Raw genomic sequence first — 12,973 nt, 5'->3', positions numbered from 1 at the left:
GGAAAATGTAGAAAATTCGAAAAAAGTCATCTAGTAACAAAAAAAATTCTTTCCTCTTCTAAAGCAAAATAATTTAGTACCCTACAGAAAAATGGGCAATTCACAATTACGTTTAAACTTTTATGAATTCTTTGTGTTCTTTATCCACCTTTCAGTGGAAGCATTAATGTGTTTTTTGCAAAAAAAAAAAAAAAAAAAAAAAAAAACTGCTTCATGAAGGATATATTTTGTGTTACGAATGTTTCCCTATGTTCTTACACACTGGTTGTAATCCTCCCCCTTTTGCTGTGTGCCCTTTGCTTGATTATTGTGATTTTTTTTTTTTTATATTTACAAGTTCTTATAGCTTCTTCCATTTCTTTTTTGCTTAGATCCTTCTCTGTTCTGAGATTCGTTGAAAATATTCTCTATGGCTTCATTGTTTACTTGTGACTCTTTCAATCCATCTGGAATTAATTTTGATATGAGATGAGGTTCTCTGTCTGCTTCACAGTAGTTAAACAGTCATGCCAGCACCAATAGTTGAATCGTCTCTTCCTTTTTTCAACCCAGTGATTTGTAATGACAAATTTCTATAGTTTTTACCTCAAGATCTGGTTATTTGAATTGTGGTTCTTAGGTTCTTCTCTTCTACCATTTATACAATGTATATCTTTTTTGATCCATAATGCTGTTTTAAGTAGTAGCTCTACTTTTAAAAAAAGTTTTGCATGTGCAATTTTATAACAGATTAGAAAACTGACTTCTACCATATTCAACTTATAAATTTTGTTTGGCTTCCTCATGTTGTTACAATTAAAAAAAAATGTGTCGCCACCATAAAGATCATTGGAGTTTTCAGCAGTTCCAGAGAAATCAGAAGATACGGCCAATGTACTGCGTCTGTGTTCTCACAAGGCAAAAATGTTCTGGTGCTGAGTAATGGCTGCCTTCTTCTCTGGAGTAGACGAGGACTATCTGGTTTTCATTGCCTACCACTCCTGATTGCATTTCTCTCCCAGCCTATTTCACTCATTAGATTACTGCCTGGCCCAGACTCATTTCAGTTTTTGTAATGTCTAATTTATAAGAAAAGTTTTCATATTGTATTTAACTTGATCCTTGTTGAAACTTTTTGGATTATGCTATTACATTTATATATATATTTTTTCTATAATGCAGTATTGGGGGGAAAAAAACTCCATTCTTTATTGACTGCTACTTGAATAGTTTCCTTTGAAATTTGTATTATTTCAGCACAAGAAATCATATGAGCACAAAGAAACAATAATACTCTATAATGACATTAAGAACAAATGCAGGAAGAAATGATTACCTGCATTTTAAGATTCAAAAGCAAACACAGCAGCATTTGTATAATACCATACCATATATGGACAAAGATATTTCTGTTCTAAGCTTGGTGGGTGTGATGTTGTTGTTGTTTCTTGGCTAAATTCTTTCTTCATAAAGGCTTGATGTCTTCTTTTTCTTTCATTCCCAACTTTACCGGCATGTTGATTTTCATAGCTTTCTATTGCTCGGTGTGCTGGGTGTTTTGACTGCTGATTACCATGTCACCCCTTCCTCGGCCCCTTTCTATGATTCAGATTAAATCAAATGAGGTGGTAAAAATGTTTTCCATGTCCCTGGTAAGTACTAGTCTGCAGTGATAGTGCTTCTTAGCATGTGACCTTGCTTTGCAGCAGTCTTGTGGGCAAATGCAGGGCCCTGACTTCCATTGGTCTTTTGTTTAAATCTGAGAAACAGATGCTCAGAGAATGTTTGTTACAAAGTCACAGAGTAATGAGTGGCTAGGACTGCAGCTTGGTCTTCTGACACCAAATTCAGTGTGTACTTCACAACATCAGCTTTTTTAAATAGTGGACATTTTTAGGTAATGGGCATCTGTTTGTTTCAGTTTATTTTCTGTTAGTTGTTAAAATAGTGGAAGAGCATAATGAAAAGCAGAAAAGAGAATAATCAATACCTTGGACTTAAAAAATTGTAAATAAAAAAAACCTACAGCATAAAGAAAAATAAAGTCTTCTGGTCCTGTGTATCAACAAAAGTGACTATTAAGTAAAAGAGGTTAAAATAAAACTTCCTGCTTTTTTTTTGGTTCCATTTCTACACATGGGTGAACCATAGATAGGATCACAGAATTTTAGGTTGGGATGTAAGAATGAGACAGACAGTTAAGGAAAAGTCCCTGATCTTTTTTTTTTTCTTTGGTAAGAAAACTTAGGTTCTGTGTTGTCAGATTTTTTTTTTTTTTTTTTTAAGTTGTGCAGCTAGTTGGTAATTAACCTTGGAGTAGAAAAGGGAAGAAACCTCAGTTTCTGAGTCTCTCCTCCTCCATCAGTGTGGGGGAATTAATTGAGGGTTTTTAGATGACCTGACAGGGGACATAATGTCCTGGGTTTCCAGAAGAACAGTGCGTGGTCCCATGTGGTAAAAAAAAAAAAACCAAAAGATAAATAAAAGAAGTAGAGAATGAACATGCTTTGTTTAATCTCTTTGCCTAACAGAAAAGAAATCACACAAGAAAAGGCTAGAACTTTTGCTTTGGAAAATACAAATTGGAAAATTAGGGAAGAGAATGTTCCTTTTTTAGGAGGTGTGGAGAGTTAGGGAGAATTTGAAATTAATGGAAACATTTTGACAGCATGAGGACATGGTGTGCTCTCCTTGATACTCAAGAATGTTTATTAAAAATCTATCAAGTTGGCTGGCAGCTTTAGGGGAGACAGCCCGTCTTCTCTGCATTTATAAATGTGTGTACTTGTTTTCTCAAAAAGCTTCTATAGCAAATGGAATGCAAGTATGTCCTAATTCTAGACAGTACCTAAGAAATGTTTGTGATGTTAACCAAAGGGTGAGTACTAGTATGTCAATATTATTTTAGGCCCTGTTGACCTATTTGTATATATTTTAAATAGTGTTACAGAGATCACTGGAAAGGTTTGGGAAAGTAGATGACATTTCTGGTCAGAGAATCTTACTGCTATACAGGTTGATCATCCTGACTCTGAACTCCGATATGCTCCAAAATTTGAAATGACATTACAAGTGGAAAATTGCACACCTGGCCTCTTGGTCTCTGATGGTTCAGTGTACATAAGCTTTGTTTCATGTACAAAATTATTAAAAATATTGTATAAAATTACCTTCAGGCTATGTGTGATGGGTGGATACAAAACAGAAATGAATTTTATGTTTAGACTTAGGCCCCATCCCCAAGATACCTCTCTTGATATACACAGATATTCCAAAATTCAAAAATATCCAAAAATCCATACCACTTCTGATTCTAAGCATTTCAGAGAAGGGATACTTAACCTGTATTCATACTGGACCATTACAGAAGATCTTTCCTGAGATGTTTTTTTTTTCCAACCCTGATTATGTATGACGATTTTTTGAAAATCTGGAGTAAAACATATTGATTGATTGAGACAGAGTCTCACCCTGTTGCCCAGGCTGGAGTGCAGTGGTGTGATCTCTACTCACTGCAACCTCCGCCTCTGCGGTTCAAGTGATTCTCGTGGTTCAAGTGATTCTCGCGCCTCAGCCTCCTGAGTAGCTGGGATTACAGGTGTGCGCCACCACACCCTGCTAATTTTTGTATTTTTAGTAGAGACGGGATTTCACCATGATAGCTGGCTGGTCTTGAACTCCTGACCTCAGGTGATCCACCCACCTTGGTTGGCCTCTCAAAGTGCTGAGATTATAGGTGTGAGCCACCAGTCCATTATTCCATCTTAAACGAATTCCACGTCTGTGCCAAAATCTGGAGCAAGTTTGCTTTTTTAAGCTTTATGTTATTTTTCTTATGTATTCTGTTTCATTTGGTTGGTGAGGGGCGAGTAACATGGAATTAATTCTTACTACTGCTAAGTATGAAGAACTGAAAAATAACATAGGCTTGGAAAAAAGTCCATTAAAGGAAGAAATAAAAGTGTCTCTTCTGTCCTAATGCTGTCTTGATGATTGAGCAGTAGGCTTGGTACTGATATGTTTTTTTTAGATAGCTTTGTCACATTCAGAGTGGTGCTTTGTTCTATTTTCAGATATTTTTCATAATTTGAGCTTCCCAGTGGATTAACTATGTGTGTCCTTTCGTTTCTGTTTAACCATGGTTTTTTTTTTTTTTTTTTTTTTTTTTAGGAAGAAAAAAAGAAGTTTGACAAAGAGACAGAAAAGAATTATAGTCTAATTGATAAACATTTGAATTTATCAGCAAAAAAGAAAGACTCACATTTACAAGAGGTATAATTTTTTATTTTTCTGTTAAGTTTTCAAAATTTAATAAGCAATACATGTCTTTTAAAAATGTGCTTTACTGTTGATAACTTTTCATCTGGCATTATATAGAGATAACAAAAAGTGAACAGATAGTGTCATAAATTAAGAAAAAAGTCCTTGTGAAACAAGACAAAATAATACGTCTTATAGCGATTACTGAGGTATGGATTTATAGTAGTAAAATTTTTGTTTCTGAGTATTATTTTATAGGAACATAACTTTAAACCAGCATTAGTGAAGAACAGATATATTATTTGCAGGAATAGATCAATTAATTGGCTTTCAGGAGTTCTTGAAGAAATGAATTGAATTTAATAAGCTCATATGCCATTGTGCATTTATGTGAAGGCAGCATTAATCTTATTTAATGCTGAGGATTCAGGAAATTCAGCTTCGTTGGAAAGGGAGCATCTGTTTTACTTGTATTAATAGACTCATTTATTTCAGAGGCAGCCATATATAAGCAGGAAGGAATTTATATTTTATTTTTCATTTTCTCGTTGTTTATTTCTAAATCCCCTGCCATTTGTTTCTCTCACTCACACACTTGGATGGAAACTCAGTTGTTTACAATTCAAAACATAATGCTTTTATTAAAAATAATGCTGTTTGCCATTGTTAGTATTTTGTCTGATCCCACAAAATTGTATTTTTTTCCCTTGTTTTTTAACACATAAGGAATCTGGGCATTATGTACTACTGTCATAAACACTTGCTAAAGTATTATCAAAATGACACAGTATTAAGTCTTGTGTAAACCTGGATTATATTTAAATGTCAGCTATGTAGTTACACACTCTGTGTGTGTATGGTTGGTTCGACATCCACATGTGACTTTTTCTTTTGTCTCTCTAATGCCTTTGACTGACATTTGGATGGCACTTGACAGTTCATAAAAGAAAAAGGAGCTTTTACACCACTTCATCCTTACTGCTTTTACTTTGGGTAGGGCCCTGTTCTCTACTTGTTGCATATTATTGTGTGCTCCCTCATCTCCTGCCCTCTGTCAATTTTGAGATGACAGCTGTAGCTTTTACAGACCCCCTTTATGCTAGCAGTTCTCTACCTCTGCTCTCACCTCCATTTTCAGGTATCCTAAAAAAGATTTTCATTCCCCAAGTAAATTTCCAAATCCACTTCACTTTCTCATTAGGTATCTCATTTTAAACTTTTCATAGGCAACATCTTTGGAGTCACCTTGGCCCTTTCTCTTACGCCTCCCATCTAGTCCATCAGTATGTCATCTTTAGTTCGAGAATATAATCTGAGTGTATCCACTTCTCATGACTCGCTCTTCTCCAAACCCTCCTAATGGCTTCTCCAGAGGCCCCAGGGCCCACAGGATGCTGTGTGTTCTGCACCCAACCCAGCTGGGGTCAGCATAGTATATACTGAGGGCCGTGGCATTTGTTTTCCTTCTGCTTGGTATGTTTTCAACACGCATCCATGTGTCTCAAACCTTCAAATACTCTTCCAAATACCCTCCACTCAGAGGTCAGTTTATTAGAAGTTTTTCCTGACCTTCTTATTTAGAATGTCCCCTTTACTCTGCTTTATATTTTTTTCATATTCCTTTTTTTTTTTTTGAGTTGGAGTTTCACTCTTGTCGTCCAGGCTGGAGTGCAATGGTGAGATCTTGGCTCACTGCAACCTCCGCCTCCTAGGTTCAAGCGATTCTCCTGCCACTATCTCCTGAGTAGCTGGGATTACAGGCACCCACCACCGCGCCCGGCTAATTTTTTGTATTTTTAGTAGAGACAGGGTTTCATTATGTTGGCCAGGCTGGTCTAGAACTCCTCACCTCAGGCGATCCACCTGCCTTGGCCTCCCCAAGTGCTGGAATTACAGGCATGAGCCACAGGGTTCAGCCTATTTTTTTTTCACGGTCTTATAACCGTTTTGACATACTGTTCATTTATTACGTGGCTTCTTCCACTAGAATGTAAGCTCCCTGAAGGCAACAACATTGTCTTATTCAGTGTTCTATCTTCAGTGCCTAGAACAGTACCTTTTAGGGAGTAGGTACTTAATGTATAGTTATTGAATGAACAAGTGTGGAGATGCTTGTACAGTGAGCTGGGGCTCCAGTAATTTATCAGTCCCAAAGATAATTCACCTCCAGAAACATGAAGAGATCCTAAAGATGAATAATTTGTTTCATTTAAATTACATACACTTTTTTATCTTGCTCTGTTTGCTCTTTACAAACTTATGTGCTCACACTGAAACAGCCTTCTATTTTAAGTGTAAAGCCCTTAATAGGGGGTATGATTTTTGAAGGGGAAAATGTTAGGTTTGGATATTCATTACTTTTGGCAGTGGTTAATGTAATGCTAATTTTCAGTGAATTGAGATGCTCAGGAGATCGTAAAAGTTGCAGAGAATGATACTGAACAAAGGCTTAGAAACGTACATAATTCATTCTCTCCTCTTGTTTCAATTGAAAATAACAGGAGATGGCCGGGTGTGGTGGCTCATGCCTGTAATCCCAGCACTTTGGGAAGCCGAGGCAGATGGATCACAAGGTCAGGAGATGGAGACCATCCTGGCTAACACGGTGAAACCTTGTCTCTACTGAAAATACAAAAAAATAGCCGGGTGTGGTGGCGGGCGCCTGGAGTCCCCGCTGCTCGGGAGGCTGATGCAGGAGAATGGTGTGAACCCAGGAGGCGGAGCTTGCAGTGAGCTGAGATCGCGACACTGCACTCCAGCCTGGGCGACAGAGTGAGACTCCATCTCAAAAAATGAATAGAATAGAATAGAATAGAATAGAATAGAATAGAATAGAATAATCAGGAGAGAATTGTGGCATGCACCATGCTGGCTATTTTGGCAGTTCTCTGAGGCCTTGCTACTATACCTTTATGTTTATTGGGCATAATAGCTTCTACGTCCATCCACACCCCTACATTCTACTTAACAGTTGTACAGTAACAGGTATTGGGTATTTGAGAAAATTCCATTTCTATTTTTGAAGTCTATTTTTTCTTCCTAAGTAGCCAAATGATAATATTTCAGTGTAATAATAATCTACTTGAGAAGCAGATTCCCTGAATAACTTTGTGTGAGACTTGCCTACTTTCTTACATATATTTACAGCTGGAAAGACTAGAAATTAGTTGATAATCAAAGCGAAATTGTGTATTTGTTAAAAACTAGTAATTTGCTTGGAGTTGTAAAATGTATAGTGATTGCCTTTTAGATTCATTTTTAAAGGTCAGGCTGAAGGAAATCATTTTATGACCCTAGTTACAACTTGGACGTCCATGGCATTCTTGTAAGAGAGGGCTCTTGTCATGGGATCTTTAGGGTGCAGAAACCTTTGTGGCTGGTGATGCGTTTGCCTGAGTTTTGCTCTGGCCCGCTGGGCTTGTTCTGCCAGCTCTTCTTGGCAGGCTGCGCTGGGCTTGTGCTACTGGCCTGGATCTCATGCCTGCCAAAGGCGAGTCAGGCATGGAGTGGCAAGGGGTTCGTGAGTGAGTTCAGGGTCTGGCCACTGTGTGCAGCCAGGCATGCCGACCGTGGTGGGGCAGGCAGCTCCAGGCACAGGCACCGGCTCCGTGCAAGGCTGTGGCTAGACCGGGCATACTGCAGGTCGCTTCCATTGTGGGCACGGTGGCGCCTGGAAACTTACAGACGCCAGGAACCACAGAGCCCCAAAGAGGGTGTCACAGCCCTGGCTCAGGGAGCCCCTAGGTCTGGGCTCCCTGAAGGACCACAGTTCTTCTCTCCTTCTCATCGCCCACAATGTGGCGAGCAGGGGAGGGGGAGGTTCACCCCTGTTTGTGTTACAGCTCCTTCAGTCTGGCCATTCCTTGGGTCCCAAGTTCTTGTCCCACATCCAAGAGGAATGAGGTATGCAGACAGTTGCAGGGGTGAGCAAGGTAGAGGGGAACTTCATTGAGCAACAGGACAGTTCTCAGGAGACCTGAAGTGAGTAGCCCTTTTCCGCAGGCAGGTCATCATAATGAGTGTCCAGCTCTCAGTGGAGGGGAGACCTCTAGTGTGTAGCTCCTTTCTACAAGCAGGTCATCCTGACTAGTGGAGGAGACCCCCGGTGGTTGCTTCTTCCAACAGTTGGTAGTCCCCATGTCTTTCTGAGTCTGTTTGAGTGCAGGGTTTTTCTGGGCTCAGAAGGGAGGAAGTGTGCTGACTAGTCCATGTGCAGCCATGGGTGGGCCTGGAAAAAGCACCGTAAGTTTTCATTCCCGTCTGCAGACTCCACCCAGAACTGGCAGCCCAGCGGCTCCCAGGCTTCAGACCATCCTGGCTTAAAGGTGGGGTTTCACCAGGGACCTCTCGCTTCCCACCTGGGAACCTGTCTGTCTCCTGCAGCTGTCAACATGTCATCTACGGCACCCAAAGTATTTGCGCCAAGAGATGCCGATAGGCCTCTGTCGAGCTGCTCTCAGCTCCCTGGCCTCCCTCCTGTGCTTGTTGGCATCCAAAGTCCAGAGTGGGCCGAGCTGGAGGTTGGGGGTCCTGGGGGCGCTGGCATGTCAGCACCACCCTAGTGCACACATACCCGGCTGGGTGGCAACAGTACCTGGGCTTGGCTACAACTTTGCTCCACACTGGATCAGGTGCTGGGAGCGAGGAGAAGCCAGAGAGCAGGAGCAGGCACTTCTCGAGTCTGCTGGCGGGGCAGTGGGCCTTCCCCGGCCCCCAAGAGCATGGGGATGCCCTGGCCCAGAGCTGTGGCCGTGTGGCGGCAGCTGTGTCTGGGAACATGGGGCTCCTGCCCTGACAACTCCATAGAAGTTGGGACTCCTGCCTGTTTCTGGCCCCCGCGGGTACCATGGTGTGCACAGCCCTGGCCACACTTTGCCCTCTGCAGCTGGTGTCCCCATAGCGGCTGCTCCAGACTGTCCGCTACTGCCATCATTGCCACTGATCCCAGGGATTATGGTGAGTTAATCATGGAGCATGTGGCACAACAGTTCTGGATTTTCAGAATGTTAAGGGGGTGGTGATAGAGGTTGACTGGTAATGTAAGGGTCATTACAGTAGCAAGAACAACCAGGAGAGAGAATTTGCTAAAAGATAAAATCAAATTGATAAATCTGTTGCTGGTATAAATTTCTTCAAGGGCCTTTCCAGTAATGACAAATGAGGAAACCACCCTTCTTATGTCTTTATTTTGTTAAATACTCAACAAAATTACTGTGTTTTTGCTGGGAGATGTGCCAACTAACTGCTGATGGCTGAACTATCAAACTCTGGTTATTGGAGGCACAAAAATATGATTCAGAGGAGTGTTAAGTAGAAATTCTCATTTTAGCTTAGTAATATATATTAAAGTATTTGCTGAAATGTTTTTTATTACGTTTTGAAATGTGTTGTTTCAAATGTATTACTTGCTTTTCAAAAACACATTTTTGGTTATAAAATATATGAATAAAATTTCAATAAAATGTATGATTTGATTGTAAAGTATATGGCGCAGTGGTATTAAGTACATTCACATTGTTTTGCAACTATCACCACCATGCATCTCCAGGGCTTTTTCAAAAATCTTCCCAGACTGCACCTCTGTACCTGTTAACAATAACTCTCCATTCTCCCCTGCTCCAGCCCCTGGCAGCCATCATTCTGCTTTCAGTTTCTATGAATTCGACTACTCTAGGTGTCTCATATGAGTGGGATCATATAGTATCTGTCCCTTTGTGACTGGTTTATTTCACTTAGCCTGATGTACTCAAGGTTCATCCATGTCATAGCATGTATCAGAATTTCCTTCCTGTCTAAGGCTGAATAATATTCTGTTATACATATGAATCGGCTACATTTTATTTACTCGTCTGTCTGTCCGTCCGTCCGTCCGTCCATCCATCCATCCATCCATCCATCCATCCGTGGGCATTTGGATCACTTTCCCCCCTGCTGCTATGAACAGGGGTGTACACATATCTGCTCCTCTGCTTTTAGTTCTTTCGGGTATATGCCCAGCTATAGAATTGCTGGGTCATGTGGTAATACTATTTTGAATTTGAGGGAAAAATTTATTTTAATTTTTTGTTGGGAGTTGTGCCTGTTAACTGCTGGTAGCTGAACTATTGAATTCTGGTTAATGAAGGCACAAAAATGCGATTTTGAGGAGTGTTAGGTAGAAATTTTCAGTTTAGCTTAGTAACACATTATATTTCAGTATTACTTAAAGCACTGTTTTTCACAGTGCTTGTACCATCTTGCATTCCGATAATGATGCACAAGGGTTGCAGTTTCTTGACATCCTGACCAACACCACTACTTTTCTTTTTTGGATAGTAGCCACCCTAATGGGTGTGAGGTGGCATCTCATTGTGAGTTTGATTTACATCCTAATGATGAGCGATGTTGAGTGTCTTTTCATGTGCTTATTGGCCTTTTGTATATCCTCTCTGGAGAAATGCCCAGATAAATATTTTTAAGAGTAAAATTAGCTAAGTTAGGAAAAATATCACATGTTGCCTAGTAAGAATGGTTTCTTGGACATGAGTTCTCTCTCCACTATTCTCTGTGGAGTCATGCTCTTCTTCTAGTTCCTTTCTAGTTAGACAAGCTAAGCTGGAAGCTTTTTTTGGAATAGCCTCCTGATCAGCTGGTACCCGCTTCCCTCCCAGGGCATGAGACGTTGTGAGGGCTGCAGATGGGCGTCCAGCCCTGGCCCGCCTTTGAGAGCTGGGTTCTTGAGATGCTGCCATGGCTGGCTCCTCCTCACCTGCCGCCATCACTCCCTGAGTGCTGAGGTGCTGGGCCCTTTCTCAGGCAGACTTTATTCTTAAAGGATTTGTTCATAGAAATGTTTGTGGATTGTGATTGCATGTGGTTCAGCCTTGGGGCATCAGTTGTGGTTGGGGTGAGTTTTTCATGAAGAGAAACCTCTTTGATCTTCAGTTCTTGCGGGTCAACCTCAACATACAGAGTAGGAGTCAAACTTTTTCTGCAAAGAAACTGATAGTAAATATTTTAGACTTTTGTGGACCGTAAAGTTCCTGTTGCACCTGCTCAATTCTGCTGTTGCAGCAGGAAAGTAGCTGCAGACGATACCTAAATGAATGATTGTGCCTGTGTTGCAATACTTCACTTACAAAATCAGGCAACACAACGTATTCTGGCCCATGGACCACAGTGTGATGACCTCTGATATAGAGTTTCACTTTTCACCATCTCCAGTTTGCCTAACCTCTGTGATTCTAACATAGGCAGATATCCAAGTGGAGCAGAACCGGCAACACTTCTATGAACTGTCTCTCGAGTATGTGTGTAAGCTGCAGGAAATCCAAGAACGAAAGAAGTTTGAGTTTGTGGAACCTGTGAGTATTATTGCCAAGTTGTTTGCTGGTGGAGTTTTGCAATATAAGATAAGTATTTATCTTCCTAGGTCTGATTTTTGGTTTATAGTTATTAGAGGCCACAGTGCATAAACATGAAAGAGACATATTGAAAAGGGCAAACACAGCCATGAATTCAAGGAATTGCCTCTAAATCAGTGTTTCTCAACTGTATTTGCACTGCAACGTGTAATATTCCCATTGCTACATGATCTCAAGGAAGGCAAACAAGTGCAATTTCTGCTACCTTAGCCTATAGCTCTGTCTTTAAAAAATTTCTCTGAAATAATTTATACTAGAATGAGTGAACATGGGTTGTTTATACCAGTTCAAACTTTGATACTTCAAACAATTGTTTGTAACATGACTTCGAACACAACTCACAATGCTTATGGCAATCTAAGTTTAGTAGCAGGATATGGAACATTTGAGACAATTTTATGAGTTACTCTGACATTTTTTTTTACTTACTTTAGAAACACATGATTTTTGTTTGTGATTATATAGATATTTGCTAGTAGCTTCAGTTGTTTATTTATGAAGATACATGCACATGAATATATATAACATAATGTAAAGGATATTTCATGTGGATTTCAGCAAAACGAACTCATTTTCAGGATTCATTTTAATTTTAATATCAACTTGTTGAATGGTTTCTTTTTCTTAAACAGCTTTAGTAAGATAACATTCACACACTACACAATTTACCCATAGTGTGTATGGTTTATAGAAACAAGAATAACTAAGTAATGATTAAAAATGAGCATTTGTGGAGCTATGGTTTACTTGCAGCGATAGTCATTAACCTAAACCAGTAGAGAAAAAGTAAACCTCCTCAAAAGCTTTCTTTTTATGTGAAATAACAGTAAATGCCTGCTTTTATTGGGCATTTATAATGCTCAGTCGCTGTTCAAGTCATTGTTCTAAGTGTTGTACCGAACTCATTAGTCCACACTATTACTCAATGAGGAGATAAGGAAATAGAAGTAGAGAAAGGTTGAATAATTTGCCCAAGGTCCCATAACAAGTCATGGCTGATGTTGGGAATGGAGCCTGCTGGGCATTTGGTGTTACAGCCCCAGATTCCTAACCACCCACGGTGTGGCATTTGGAAGAAAATGAATCTCAGTATTTCCTTAACTCTCTCCCCAAATCACTTCTCTTCACTTTAGATTTATTGACTCACATGTGGAGCAGAGGCAACAGCTCTCTAATTAGAGACAGGTTGGGAGTTGGTAGAAAACTAAAAGTTTAATTACAGGTTTGAGGCTGCCCCTGGCAAGTCATGGAATATCTTTGTCAACAAAACACAGGGATTGCACTCTGTTGGCTGTGGCTGGGGAGAGTCTGGAGCTCTTTGATTCTGTGAT

At 40.1% G+C, this 12,973-nt stretch overlaps 1 protein-coding gene across 4 annotated transcripts in view; it reads left to right on the top strand.

The window, feature by feature from the left end:
• The window catches only part of ARHGAP10 (Rho GTPase activating protein 10), a 332,652-nt gene that overhangs the window by 121,116 nt on the left and 198,563 nt on the right, over nucleotides 1-12,973 (top strand). For 3 of the 4 annotated variants that reach the window (XM_021938123.2, XM_003899252.5, XM_017959115.3), the window contains 2 exons: nucleotides 4,150-4,251; nucleotides 11,472-11,582. In XM_021938123.2, the coding sequence (XP_021793815.1) occupies nucleotides 4,150-4,251; nucleotides 11,472-11,582 (213 nt within the window). The remainder of the gene's footprint in view (nucleotides 1-4,149; nucleotides 4,252-11,471; nucleotides 11,583-12,973) is intronic. The other variant, XM_009207677.4, reaches the window with a different exon arrangement.

This window comes from Papio anubis, chromosome 3 (genome assembly GCF_008728515.1).
Source record: "Papio anubis isolate 15944 chromosome 3, Panubis1.0, whole genome shotgun sequence".
Taxonomy (NCBI): Eukaryota; Metazoa; Chordata; class Mammalia; order Primates; family Cercopithecidae; genus Papio; species Papio anubis.
This window is presented reverse-complemented; position numbering and strand designations above follow the sequence as displayed.